This window comes from Marmota marmota, unplaced genomic scaffold (assembly GCF_001458135.2).
Source record: "Marmota marmota marmota unplaced genomic scaffold, marMar, whole genome shotgun sequence".
Lineage (NCBI taxonomy): Eukaryota > Metazoa > Chordata > Mammalia > Rodentia > Sciuridae > Marmota > Marmota marmota.
The window spans coordinates 24,411,538-24,426,556 of NW_025999900.1; the positions used below are offsets into that span (position 1 = coordinate 24,411,538).

General features: G+C 36.4%; 1 protein-coding gene across 4 annotated transcripts in view; it reads right to left on the reverse strand.

The window, feature by feature from the left end:
- Positions 1–15,019, reverse strand: part of LOC107147146 (signal recognition particle 54 kDa protein) — a 64,322-nt gene that overhangs the window by 8,611 nt on the left and 40,692 nt on the right. Inside the window, exons 1-3 of one of the 4 annotated variants that reach the window (XM_048798688.1) lie at positions 10,135–10,335; positions 9,933–10,035; positions 3,763–3,936 (exon numbers count right to left, since the gene is read on the reverse strand). The exons of 1 other annotated variant lie outside the window; for it this stretch is intronic. In XM_048798688.1, the coding sequence (XP_048654645.1) occupies positions 3,763–3,936; positions 9,933–10,016 (258 nt within the window). In that variant the 5' untranslated portion in view covers positions 10,017–10,035; positions 10,135–10,335. Of the gene's footprint in view, positions 1–3,762; positions 3,937–7,902; positions 7,974–9,932; positions 10,039–10,134; positions 10,336–15,019 lie in introns of those variants that run through there. 2 more of the 4 variants (XM_015491544.2, XM_048798687.1) reach the window with 2 other exon arrangements.

Below are 15,019 nucleotides of genomic sequence, written 5' to 3' on the forward strand. Positions count from 1 at the left end.
ATTTCATTTTTTTCCTACAAAATTTAAAGTATCCATCTTTTCCTTCCCCAACAAGACCTGATACCTCTTGTTTTAAAACTTTTCAAATTATAAAAAGTAATGCTTTGGGCTGGGGTTGTAACTCCATGGAAGAGAGCTTGCCTAGCATATGTAAGGCATTGGGTTTAATTCTCAGCACTACATATAAATAAATAAATAAATAAATAAATAAATAAATAAATAAATGTCAATCCACAACTAAAAAATATTTTTTTAAAAAGTGATGCTTGGGCTGGGATTGTGGCTCAGCGGTAAAGCGCTCTCCTAGCACGTACAAGGCCCTAGGTTCGATCCTCAATACCACATAAAAATAAATAAATAAATAAATAAAAATCCAACTTACTTAAAAAAAAAAGTGATGTTTATTATAGAACACTTAGAAAATGGAGCGAAATCTTTAAAAAATAAAGCCACCCATTTCCACCACCTTCATTAACATTTTTTAAAATAGTATTTTGTTGTAGATGGATACCTTTATTTTATTTATCTTTATGTGGTGCTGAGGATCAAACCCAGGGCCTTACACATGCTAGGCAAGCACTCTACTTCTGAGCTACAGCCCCAGCCCTTATCATTAACATTTTAGTCTATCTTTTCACTTTTTTCCTGTGTGTGTGTGTTTTATAATACTATTATATTATCTATCTATATTATAATTTTATAATACTATTATATTTATCTTTTCCCCCACTTACTATAATAATTAAGCTTATTAAGCTCATTTCCTTATAGGCTTAAATTCCTAAAGGTATAATTAACTAGGCCAAAAATATAATCAATTTAGAAAGTTTTTCACCCACACCTCAAAACTTCAATCTGGAGAATTTATCAATCAATATTCACCAGCAATGAGCATATGAGAGTGCCATTCCCTTTAGATCTGCCATACCACCTGACCTTCTCTTTAAAAAAGTTGACAGGCAAAAATTACGAATTTTGAATTCTGACTATAGTATTCCTTGTTTATCCAGTTTTACTTCCCATGGTGTCAGTTACCAGCAGTCAACGTTGGTCTGAAAATATTAAATGGAAAATTCCAAACTTTGGGAGAGGTTACACTGACATAACTTAAGAATCACACTGTTATTACAGTATGTTGTTCCATTTTATTATTAGTTGTTAATTTCTTACTGTGCTTAACTTATAAATTAAACATTATCGTATGTATATATATAATAGGAAAAAAGTACATATAAGATTCAGTTCTTATTCAGGCTAGGATATAGCTCAATGGTAAAGCACTTGCCTAGCATGTAAAGGCTCTAGATTCAATTAAAAAAAATTTTTTTTGAGGGACTAGGATTAAACCCAGAAATGCTCTACTAGTCTACCACTGAGCTACATGCCAAGCCCTTTTTAATTTTGAGGTAGGGTCTCATGAAATTGCTCAGGTTGGGTTGGATTTATGAATTTATGATCCTCCTGCCTCTTTCTCTGGAATAGCTGGGATTACAGGCATGTACCTCTATGCCCAGCTTAGATCTTCATTTCTTATTCTCTATCTGTATCTTATGCCAGGAATATTTATCTTAAATCTTCACTTTAAATACCAAGTTTTAATTGGGTCTGTGTAAATGTAGGATTTTTTTTTTTTTTTCCAAAAGTACCCATGGCTAAAAACCAAGAAAACCCTTAGTAGTAGCCCTACTATGGTTTGAATGAGCTCCCTAAAAACAGTCTTGGAAATTTAATCCCCAATGCAAGTGCTGTGAGGTAGGGCCTAATGAGAGGTGATGAGACCATGAGGGCTCTGCCTTCTTGAATAAATTAATAATATTGTCACAGGAGTAGGTTATAGAAAGGCAAGTTTTTCTTCTCCTTCTCTCTCTTCCAGTCTTGGACTTCCCACCCTCACAACTGTAATGAATCAAGTTTTGTTCCTTATAAGTTATGCAGTCTATTTTTCTGTTATTGGCAGCACAAAATGGACTAAGACAATCCCTATATGTAGAGGATAAAAAGAGACAGCAATTAATGGTAACCCAGAGAGAATGCCCAAATGGAGAAAACTTCCCAGCAGCTGTGGCCTTAGAGCATGCAGTTACCCACAGCATATAACATAAAAGGAATCCTAGATTCTGGATGATGAAAAATAAATAACACAACTTTAATTTTTTTTTTCCTGCCCTCTGATTTTCTGCTGAGACCCTCGATTTAGTCCCTAGAACCACCACCAAAAAAAAAAAAAATCGGGGAAACCAGAAGACAAGGGAGCCTTCTGATGCAGTTCATGTTAGAACACAATGCAGGCTCAAGCAGAAGAATAAAGAGTGACTCTAGAGAGGCAAACCCAAGCTTTAAATGATGCTTAGTCCACAAACACAAGAAAGATTAATGGCAACTGGAAGTAGTTAACATGGTTCTCTGCTATCAAAATGTTCCAAGATTCAGATGCAGATCATCTGTGAACATACTCCAATATGGTGAAAGATTTTCTTTCTTTTTTTTTTTTGTTACTGGGGATTAAACCTAGGGGCACTTTACCACTGAGCTACATCGAAGCCCTTTTATTTTTTTGAGACAGGGTCTCACTAAGTTGCTGAAGTTGGCCTTGAAATTGGGATCCTCGTGCCTCAGCCTCCGGAGTCACTCGGATTACAGATATGCACCACTGCGCCCAGCTAGATATGATTTGTTAATAGCTAAAATTTATTTAAAGCCAAGTCTGAAGAAAAAAATCAGTAATAACATTTCCTAAATCAAATATAACTAATTCTCTAACCTGTTACTATGGTTTATTTTCTTCATAGCAGTTTTCAAAGTCTGATAATTATAGTATACATTTGTTTATTGTCCATCTTCTAACTAGCATAGGATAACAAATTTATATTGCCCACTGCCATATCACTAGCAACTAACATAGTGCATGTTAGAAAGTACACATTGTAAATATGGGATCAACTGGACTCTCAATACAACTACTTGAATGGGTAGCACTTCTTTTTTAAAATGTTTTATAAACTTATAGTCCCTTTCTGTATAATTTTGAAATTCTTAAGAACTGCACACTAATTAAAACTTGAGACCAAATAAAAAGAACTAACAATTCTTAAGTGCTAGAGTAGAAACCATCAGGGTAATATGGTCCAATTCAAAGGGACTGAGGTAGGGCTCACCGGTGCAAGCCTGTAATCCCAGCAATTTAGGAGACTGAGGCAGGAGGATAGCAATTTTGGTGCCAGCCTTGGCAACTTAGCAAGGCCCTCAGTAACCTAGACCTGACTCAAAATAAAAAATAAAAAGGGATGTGTTACAGCTCAGTGGTAGAGCACCCCTGGGTTCAATCCCCAGGACTGAAAAAAGAAAAAGAAACTAGGATTCTAGAAATTTAATTATATATATATATATATATATATATATTTTTTTTTTTTTTTTTTTTTTAATAGAAGATGGGCATGCTGGCACACGCCTGTAATCCCAGCTATTCAAGATGCTGAGTCAGGAGAATTATGAGTTCAAAGCTAGGCTATATAACATATAGTAATACTATCTGAAAAGAAAGAAAAGAGAAAATTCTTATATAAATCATTTGACAGTGACAAGAACTCTTGACAGTTCAGGCTATTCAACTGCTAGAAATATTTTCATCCACATTATATAAAATACAATTTTCTACCAAAATCACCATGTATAATTTTATAATGAGAATATAGTTGGGTTTAATTCTCAAGCCCCTCTTTTCAATTGTTTTCATTAATCAAAAGATGACCAATATCAACCTACCGGATCAATAGAAGGCAAAACATCTTTCTTCTCTAGTCCATCAACTTCATCTTCATCTGTACTGTATTCTTCCATTGTTTCACCACTAACAAAGTGGATGACCCTCCTTGGAACTTTCTTCTTTTTTCCTATGACTCCCAGTTCTACATTTTCAAAGCCTCTTTCATTACTCATCTATATCAATAATAAATTAAAAACATGAGTTTCAAATGAAATTTTCTTTCATCACGCACACACACAAAAAAATGTTTAGTTTAGGGTCTTAAAAACAGAAACCAATCCTTAAGTAATTTTTTTAAATCATATAAGAGTATAATATATATGTAGAGTTAATTTTTAAATTTTTTCATAATCACCAAGGTTACAGAAAACAGAATAAAAAATTTTGTTTAGGTCAATAAGTATATATCAAGCACTTAGAGTCAGAGCAATCTCAATGCTATATATATAAATATGTACTGGACACCCATAATTTTAAACAATAATGAGAATTAAGGAAGTATTAGTAGAAAACATAAAAAAAAACATGCACACATATACATATTAAGTGTATAAAATAAGCAAACTGTATTAGGGAACTATTTTGGATTTGAGTTTAGCTATGTATTGCCGCAGTCTGGCTGACTGGGCAAAATAATGGGGGGGGGGGCAGGATACAGCGGGAGCCGCTTTATTGTCGGACAATAGAGGTATATATACACTTAACTGATTATACACAGCTTGTTTCAATTAACATCCAGATACATCAATTGGTCATTAAGGAATCCTCATCATCTTAATAATTACACACAGCTTAACTTAATTGACATAATCTAGACACAGCAGTCAGTCATTAAGGAATCTCTATCATCTTAATGGCTCACTGGCGAAGTGCCAGGCGCCATCTTGACTTGTCTGTGGCTCTCAACAATGTATGACCATAAGAAAAGCAGTTCAGCTTAACTTAAAAATCTCTCCTTACACAAAACAGGACTCCTAAATTCAATTGCCTTTTGGAGCCAAGCAAGTACCAAAAATGAGTAAAACTCTATAGAGATGGGTGGATCCTGCGGAGAATGCATGCCCCAACTAAAAACATTTAAACTAGGAAAAAAATATTTTTAGATACTATGCAAGCCAAATAAAAACACATCTATAAGCCAAACCTGAAAAGCAGACCATTGGTGTTCTATCCCTAAACTTCTAAATTTCTTAAGTCAATGGTATACATGTAGCAACAGGCTTTTTTTTTTTTTTTTTTTTTTTTGTACCAGGGATTGAACTCAGGGGCACTCAACCACTGAGCCATATCCCCAGCCCTATTTTGTATTTTATATAGACAGGATTTCACTGAGTTGCTTTTTGTCTCACAGTTGCCGAGACTGGCTTTGCACTTGCAACAGCCTCCCGAGATGCTGGGATTACAGGCATGCACCACTGCACCCAGCTCCAGAAGATTTTTTATTGTAAAAAATTGTATAAATTTTAAAACTACTTGTACAGTAGTCTATGGAATTCTAACTACATCCAAATTTTACTCCTAGAGAAATACTAATTTTATCATGTACATGCAGTTGTGTTTCAAATTCAAAGTAAATGCATACTGTGGAAGATGGTGAAGAGCTTCTGTTTACTGTCATTTTACCTCAATTTTAAACTCTTAAGTCTCAATTTCACAAAGGGACAATACATAATGGTGAAGAAAAATCTGACAACTGTGGTTACATCCACAAATAGGAACTCAGTTATGGGAAAAAGGTTAAGGCGAGTGATCAAGAAAACATTTAATTTTTTTTTTGCATTTTGCTATTGGTTTGTGATGAGAATATGTTCATGTATTACTGGTATAATTTAAAAACTAAACCAAAGTAAGATATATAGGACTACAAGACTGCCATAATTAGAGTCATGCTGGTATTCTCTAGGATAGTCCACAGCACAGAAATTTTCTCTCTATAAAGATTCTTATAATTATGGGCAAATGTAATTTATACCCATGATTGTTATTCTTTGAAGTGGAGTTACAGAGATGTGATTATATTGATAAACACAGTAGAATGGAATTACTCAGTTATATAAGTATAAGCAACTTTATTTTTATGCACTGTATTCTATCAATTCTCTAAGGTCCTTTTCAGAAAACAGATACAGTTTTTATCTGTCTTTTACTTTCCAAAGGTGAGTTTAGTCATTAGCCAGGATTTGAATCCAGGTATAACCAACCCAAAGATATCATTGGTAGCAACTAACAACTGTGATATAGGAAGCTGCAGATCATGAAAATTTTGATAACATGGGCTTATCAATGGGTTATCCTGGAAAAAAAATTCAAAATTGTCTCCGGGTTGTCTGGAAAGTTCAAACAAATTCTAGCCCTTAGTAAAGATCAATGAACTGATTGTATCATGATCAAAATGGGGAAGAGTGGTTCACCCAAACCACTTTTTCCTGTACCACGCTCCCTCAGTTCCCAGCACCTACAGCCAATCTCATGTTTCCCCTAAGATTTGGTTTATGGTAAGCAACCTAGTGAGACCCTGTCTCAAAATTTAAAAAAACAAAAACAAAAAAAAAACGTTTTTGAGTTTATGGTTATCCTGATATCAATGTTTCCTTTTGGACTATGACTTGGCTTTTTAGATTCCTTAATTTCCTATGCCAAGCAAAGCCAGAAGTTAGATTAGATCTCCAGTCAGTGAATAGAGCTCAGATCTTTCATAATATGATACCATACCATACCCTGCCAGTGTCACCCCCAGGAGAGAAATAATGAGAAGCTCTCTGTAGCAATCTCAGCAACTCAGGCAAAGGCAGGAGGATCACAAGTTTGAGGCCAGCCTCAGCAACTTACGGAGGCCCTAAGCAATTTAGTGAGATCCTGTCTTCAAAAAATAAAAAGGATTGGGGCCAGGTGCAGTGGTGCACACCTGTAATCCCAGTGACTCAGGAGGCTGAAGCAGGAGGTTCAAATTCAGTCTCAGCAATTTAGCCAGGCCCTAAGCAACTCAGCAAGATCCTGTCTCTAAATAATTATAAATAAATATTTTAAAAAGGGCTGGAGATGTGGCTCAGTGGTTAAATGCTCCTGAGTTCAATTCCTGGTTACCTGCCTCCCCCACCCCATAAAAGAGATTTTATTTAAGCCCTTTCTTTAAAAAGTTTAAAATTAATGTTTGATATAGTAAATCTCAAATTTTAGGTTTATCATTTTAAGCAGGGGTCAGCAAACTTTCTGTAAAGGCCAGATAGTAAATGTCTTAGGCTTTATAGACCAGAAAACCTCTTCACAATTAAACTCTGTGAAAGCAGCCATCAATGATAAGTCACTTACATGGACACTACATAAAAAAGGGGTGTGGCTGGTGCTCCAATAAAATTTACATAAAATGGATAGCTAGCTAGAAATGTCTCATGGACTGCAGTTTGTCCACTCCTGGTCTTAAAGAAGCAGATTGGCGAGTAAAAAGTCTATGAAAGACAATTTATGATGTGGAATTCTAACCTGCATTCAGTGGACAGGAAGCAATGAGGTAGACATTGCCAAGTAAAACCAGAAAATAATTTGGTATGAAATTTCAATAATTATAAAAAGTACTCTCATTTTTGTAAATAGTAAATGTCTTACTTATACAAATTCCATAAAAAATTTTAATTGTTTACTGTCACTTATACAAATTTTATACTAATGAATTCTAAAGATCTGAAGAGTTTCATAACACCAAGGAATTATGAAATGTAATGTCTGTTAACATTTAATTATGCTGTATGGTTAACTGGATTGTAAATCTGCTTACTTTGATCCTCAGGACCTGTTTTTAATGGCACTTTTATTTTTATATACTCCCATGGCACCCAGGACTTCTTTAAAACACATAGTACACTTGGAATTTTTTTTGCATCACCTTCTACTAGGGAGTTAGCAACAGACACCTCTTTTAAACCAACAGTTCCTCTAACATCTCTGTGTGGTAAATAGAGGTGCTAAATTAAGTAATACTGAAATTTTAACTCCTTTAAAAATACTGAGGCTGAGATTCTGGTTAAAAATTCACTCAGAGAGGCTGCTGGATACAAGGTCACAACAGTACTAAATGGCCTGATTACACACCTAATTCTAAACATAGATCCTATCTCTCTTAATTTCTTCCTTACATGACACTTGGTGTTTGTCAGTTCTTATAAATTTGGGAAGGAGTATAGAATGGCAGCCTTTCCATCCACCCGATCTCCACCTCCTTGGTCTCTTCCTCTTGCTAAGTTCAAACCCTTGGCATAAACAGGGAAAATTTAAAAACCATCTGTATAGTATGAGTTCATTTGTATTTAATAAAAAAGAAAAGAAATGCATAGAAATAATAGTTAATTTGGGGGAAATAAGAATATGAGGAAAGGGCAGTAGGTATATTCCTGTAAATTTTCACCCTTTGCTCCACAACCTTCTTTACTATTTAAATATTATAACCAACAATATGAAAACTACATAACACCACTAAACCAAAAAAACAGTCTCCATTGAAACATTTATCTGGCATATTAGTACAGTTATATTTACTTTGGTAATACAAAGCTGAAGTAGTGGTGAAAACAGTTCTAGTGACAAAAAGAAAAAACAAATGGAAAAGCCCATCAATCTCTGTGGCCTTGAAGGTTCAGTGCAAGTATACCTGTCAACAAGAAGTCAAACTGAAAATGAAGTTAATCAATTAGTGTTGTCCCCTGAACTCCTTGCATATTATCCTCCTCCTCCTCCTCAAATAGGAAAAAAAAATCCACATAGAGATTAGTATGTGGAAAAACTGTTAGTGCAAATTGCATATTATACTATGAGCTATACTTACATTCAGGAACAATTCTTTAAGAACCTGTTGTTTGGGGAAGATGTCTTACTAACAATTCAGGTACTTAGTCTCAAAACTGAAAGCATTGGAAAAGCTTTCCCACAGAAGTTGGGAAAATTTCTGAATATTAACAACTCCAGGTTGTTCTGTTTTTCAGTATGGGAATTGAACCCAGGAACACTCTAACGCTGCCCTACATCCCCATCCCCATCCCCCCCCTTTTCTTTTACTTGTAGATGGACAGATACTTTTATTTTGTTTATTTATTTTTATGTGGTGCTGAGAATCCAACCTGGAGCCTCGCACGTGCTAGGCGAGTGCTCCACAGCTTAGCCACAACCCCAGCGCCCCCATCCCTTTTTATTTTGAGACGGTGTAGAACTTTGAATCCTACTGTGTCAGTCTCTGGACTAGGTGGGTTTACACAGGCCTGCAACCCCAGGTTTTTAACTGTCAAAACTACACGCGTCAGCGGGTTCCCGTTAAAGTAATTCCTTCATTGGTTTTACTTGGTCAAAGACCAAGATTCACCACTAATTTAGACTATCAATCCAAAACAAATGTCCACAAACTTTACCTAACTCGCTACACTGCACTGCCCAATACAGTAATCACAAGCCAATGTGGCTAACGCGCACTTGCCATGTGGTCAGTCGCAACTGAGATGGACTGCTAAATTAAAATATTCAGGATTTCAAAAAAAAAGTAAAATACTTTCTTAATTTTCATATTATACGTTAATTTTTTAATAAAATTGGTTAAATAAGACACCATATTAGTATCACCGGTTTCTTTTTCTTTCTTGTGGCTATTGGAAAACTTCGAATTACAATTAACTGTGCGGCTCTGAGCCTTAGTAACACTTCGTTGGTAAAATGGGGTAACACCCACCTCGCCCGGTTATAACAATCGAGTCAAAGAAAGCCTGTAAATGCTTCTGGGCAGATGCCAGGGGAGGCGCTGGCTCCACAGGGAACTGAGAAGTGACTAAACTGCGTCACCTGGCTTTCAACTGCTTTTAAGGACAGCCTTTTGGAGACACGCCTGTTTTCTCTTGCTCGCAACCACTAGCTGGAATATCCCCCCCGGAAATCCAAGGTGGCCCCAGAGTCCGCGGCGCTGCCAGCGAAAGGGCTGGTGAAGGAAGGGCGCCCCAACCGGGCGGAGGCGTCCGCTTCTTCCCTTAATTGGTTTCTTGGAGCAAAGGCAGGGGTATGGTGAGGGGGAAGCCCCGAACTCACAGCCGGCAGGCGGCCTGCTTGGAAGAAGGCCGGGCAGGCCAAATAGGTAGTGAGTTGACCGGGCGAGGAGGCGCTCGGTTCTCCTGGCCTCAGCCTCCGCGGCCCCACCTACCTGCCGCGCCGAGTCTCCGAAAGCCGCAGCTCCCGACACAGCGACGGTTTCTCCTTCCACACTGCCCACCGGATCCCGGTCCATCGTTGTCGTCGCCACAGGGCTGCTGGCAAGATAGAGTAATGGCCGATAAGCCCACTTCCATCCTCCGCCTCCCCGCCCGGTGGATGGCCGAGCCCGGCAGTCCGAACCAGGGACTCACCAGCAGCGCCCGCCTGGCGCCACGCCCAGCTGTAGGAGCTGTAGTCACTGTAGGAGCGACCTGGGGACCGTGAGGGGTGGGGCCGGCTTGAGGGGCGGAGCTAGCCTGAGCGCGCTAGCCAGGTTCGGCACCTTTGGGCCCAGCTGACCGGTTTGGGAGGCGCAACCACCCGGCTCGTGCCGGGCGGGGCGGAGCGGGGCGGGGCCTTTTGTTGCACTGTTTCCGGCCAGGCCCACGTCGGGAGCTCGCGGAACCGCCGCCTGGCACCACCCATGACATCATGCCTGGTACCTGTAACTAAGCTTGGCGTGCGGATTTCGGTGCAGTAGCTTACCAGCCACGCCCTCAGTCACCCTCCCAGACCCTAGTTAACTTACAAGTAAAATGAGAACAGTTGCGTAGTGAGCGTCAAAGGCTACTGATGTACTGGTAAGATGCGGTTACTGACTATGTAAAAATGCATGGCATATGCTGCATATTCCATTCCTAACATGGATGACAGACCAGCCAAAACACCTTTTAAAATGAATTCTGCTTACATTTGTCTGAAATACTTAAATTTATTTTTTTTTTCTGTAGAAAAAGCGTTAAAGCCTGAAGGACAGTAAATTATGAGCAGTAGCAAGCTTACTCTGTGGTAAATATGAGGAATATTTTTATCAATGTTTAGAGTTGTGTATGTAAAAAGAGGCAGGGAGAAGGAATCCCGGACTTTTCCATTTTTCCCAGGGTGCCACCAAATTAGAAAACCATGATTGCAATTATTATCGCATGACGTTAACATTAGTTGGATCATTTCCAGGTAAATTTTATACTGTTTTAGCATGAAACTTTCACTACTATGTAGAGGTCAAAAACAAAATATTCGTTATTTTGGCCACAGAAGCCATCATTTGATACTTCAAGTTCCATTTTCATGCCAGTCCCAATTCAGAAATTCCTCCAATGTACATGATGTAGCATATGTTATTCAGCATGGCATCAGCAAATCCAACACCCCTAGAGCATTAAATGTCCCTTTCTGTTCTATGCAAAGTTTTTTTTTGTCTGCCCTCTGCGTAGTATTCTTGTACATTTTCTATCCTATTTACTACAATCATGATAAACAAAGAGCAAATGCAAAAATCTTTTTTGTGTGTGGTGCTGGGGATTGAACCCAGGGCCTTGTGCAAAAGAGATAAGCATTCTACCTACTGAGCTTAACACCAAACCGCAAAAATCTTAAATACAAAGAACAATTCTTTGAAAACCACCTACATTTTAAAAACTGATTAGAAATCCATAATAATCTACATTCTGGCAATATAATCAACCAAGTTAGCTTGCTGAAGATGTAAACAAACATGATCAGAGTCCCTATGGTGGCATTAGCAAAAGGTGGAAACAGTTCAAAACAGCAAAACCAAATGGCAATAAATTGAAAACAAAAAGCCAATTGTTAAAGATTTCATGAATTGGCCTTCATAACAACACTGCTCTACATTACATATATTTAAAATCTGTTCCCTCTTACTGGCAAGAAGGGTAAGCAACAATCTTAAAAATGTGGGATGTTTATGAATAAACCGTGATTTATTTTCCAACTTGGCAATTAAAACAATAAATTACAGTTTCCACTGCTGCTATTTTTATGGTTTACAAGTACTGAATGTTTCCTAGTTTACTGGCAATTCAAAACGCAAGTTATAGCTGGGCATAGTGGTCCATGCCTGTAATCCCAGCGGCTCAGGAGGCTGATGAGACAGGAGAATCTAGAGTTCAAAGCCAGCTTCAGCAATGGTGAGGCACTAAGCAACTCAGTGAGACATTGTCTCTAAATAAAATACAAAATAGGACTGGGGATGATGTGGCTCAGTGGTCAAGTACCCCTGAGTTCACTCCCCAGTACCAAAAAAAAAAAAAAAAAAAAAAAAAAAGCAAGTTATATTCCAACATAAACAAAAATATCTTCTAAAAAATGGTAATTTTCACACAAATATGCAATTGAAAAGCAGTTTATTACATATGAACAATTCAAAGCAATGTAAAAGCACAGAAAGTCTAGTGGTTTTATCTTGGGCATTTATATTTTTGTCATTATTTCCAAACTGTGAAAGTTCAACTAAAAATCAGGCACAGTGGCACCCATCTGTAATCCCAACTACTTGGGAGGATGATCACAAGTTTGAGGCCACCATCCACAACTTAGCAAGACACTGTCACAAATAAAAATAAGTAAATAAAAAGGGATAGGAGTATAGTTTAGTGGTTGATCATCCCTGGGTCCAATCCCCAGGTAACAAAAGCAATATGCCAAAATTTTCCTTCTTTTACTTTGTAATATTATAAGCAGTACTGTAGCTCTATGACAAAAAATAAATTCAAGCATTATAATTTACTTGAAAACACAAGTGTAGTCTAAATTTATCACTTAATGTTATATATGCCAAAAATGTAAATTTGGATCTATCCATTTCTATGTAAAGACTAAACAAAGTTGAATAAAATTTGATAACCAGGAATGTTTACCAAATAAGACTTTCATATGACATATGTACATATGTGTGTATATATATCCTTTAAAATATTATTGATCTTTAAAGATGATAATTTGCCCAGTTTGGAATGTCTTTCATCACAGGGCAAAATCACATTGTTTCATTTAACAAAATAAGAAAATTGCATAAAATCAAGGGACACACATCAACTATTTCCTATCAAATGCAGTGTCAATAAATGTGCAGCTGTATCTTGTACCAGCTTTTGCAAGAATCGAGATTATTATCCCTTAAGTGATTTCCCAAGATCAGAAAGAACAGCTGATGATCATACACATCAAAAATTCCTACCTCTTTTGGGTCCCTGACAAGCAAGTTTCCCCTTCTATTTATAAAAGCACAAAAAGCAAGTAAGCATGATTCCTCAAATGTGGAAATATGAAGCCATTATATGTTCTCTTCATGTAATGCAGCCATGGGACCTCTGGAGAAAAGTTTAAGAGAAGAGATGGCATCTAGGCTCTCATTTCTACTTTTCTTTGTAGAAAAAGCCTTTATACTACAGTTTCAGAGGAGTCTCAAGTCCCAAGTAGGGGAATTTTAATGCAAGTTCAGCTAAATTATCCCCTCTTACAAGCAGATACTACTGTGCAACTTATTAGCTGTTTTTCCTTATGATCCAACCAGTACTGATAAATGCTTTATTTGAGGCAAATATGAGAACCTTTAATCCAAGTGAAGTTAAAAGATATAATGTGCTCTTCAAATGAAGAGAGAAAAAAAATGAGAACTGCAAAAAGTAGCATATACATGTCAAAAACAAGAACTTCCATAGCAGCACCATCCTAAGTATCATAAAGAATATTTTCACTTCCTCATACATAAAAATTACCTTGTACTCAATATGCCCATATTACAGACAAAAGGGCAATGCAAGGGATTAGAAACCTAGGGTCTTAGGTAAGCAACCACTCAAAATTGAGCACAATTATCTACTGCTGGTAGCAAAGCAGGAGGAAAAATTGTCAGCAAAATTTTACATCAATTAACTACTTTACTACAATAAAATATCACAGCCTACACAGCTGACCTAAAGTTTAAATTAATCCCTCGGCATTTGAGATGTAAATTTCTCATTCATATCTCAAAAACAAAAAAAAAAAACATTAAGTTCAAGTGCAATGGAACAATTAATATTTAGAAAATGGCATCTAGAATTTGAAGCAGAATTTTAAAGACAATGACTTTGTTTCTAATCCAATGAACACCAGTGATAAAGAAAACCATCTAGATTTGAGCTGTGATGATGGCTTTTTGATTTGGATATGATTATTTACATAGTTTTATTTAATGATTATTTTTAGGTTTTGAGAAAGGTCAACAATTATGTTGCTATTTAACCATAATTTTCACTGACACAGATTTGTTAAAAGTTCTTTCAAATTCTTTGGCTGTTCTCTGTATTCAAAGAGTAAAATACTTTCCTTTAGTGTAATATAAACATCAAATTGAAATTCCTTCGCTCGCTTGCTTGCTTTATTTATTTATTTATGTATGTATTTATTATTTATTTATTTATACATACATACATACATACATACTGGGGCTTGAACCCACAAGTGCTTTATCATTGAGCTACATCCTCAGTCCTTTTTTTAAAATATTTTTTTAGTTGTAGATGGACACAATATCTTTATTTTTATGTGATGCCAAGGATAGAACCCAGTGCCTCATACATGCAAAGCAAGTGCTCTACCACGGAGCTACAGCCCCAGCCCCCCAATCCTTTTTGACATAGTGTCTTGTTAAATTGCAAGACTGGCCTCAAATTTGCATTCCTCCTGTGTAAGCCTCCTAAACTGCTGGGATTATAGGCATGCACCACTGTAGTTAGCTCACATTTTTATTTTAAATGCTTTGTTCCATTTTTACTCAAAATATTTGTTTATATATTCATATATATTAAAGTTACTTGTAAAAAATTCACTTGAATTCTGTGATTTACATTTTGTACATCTTAAATTCATTGAAATAAACTTTAATTTACTGAAATAAATGAAAATAAATTTTATTGAAATAAATTTTACCTTTACATTACTATACATGATATGGGACTTTAATTCCATTAAATTTTCTGAATTTATAGCTATCTGTTTATTAGTATTCACTGATAACATTAAATCTCTTTTTAGTTATGTGATACTATATTTCTATTCAAGGTCACATCAAAATAATTATGTATTCAGTCGAACAAAATAATAGTTTATGCAACACTTAGACAAGATGAAAGTACTTATTTCCAAAAATTTCCTCTATTAGATTGCAATGCACTGTGTATATAAATACATTTTTAAATATGCCAGCAAATATGGTACTTTCAGAACATTGATATATAGCACATTTAAATC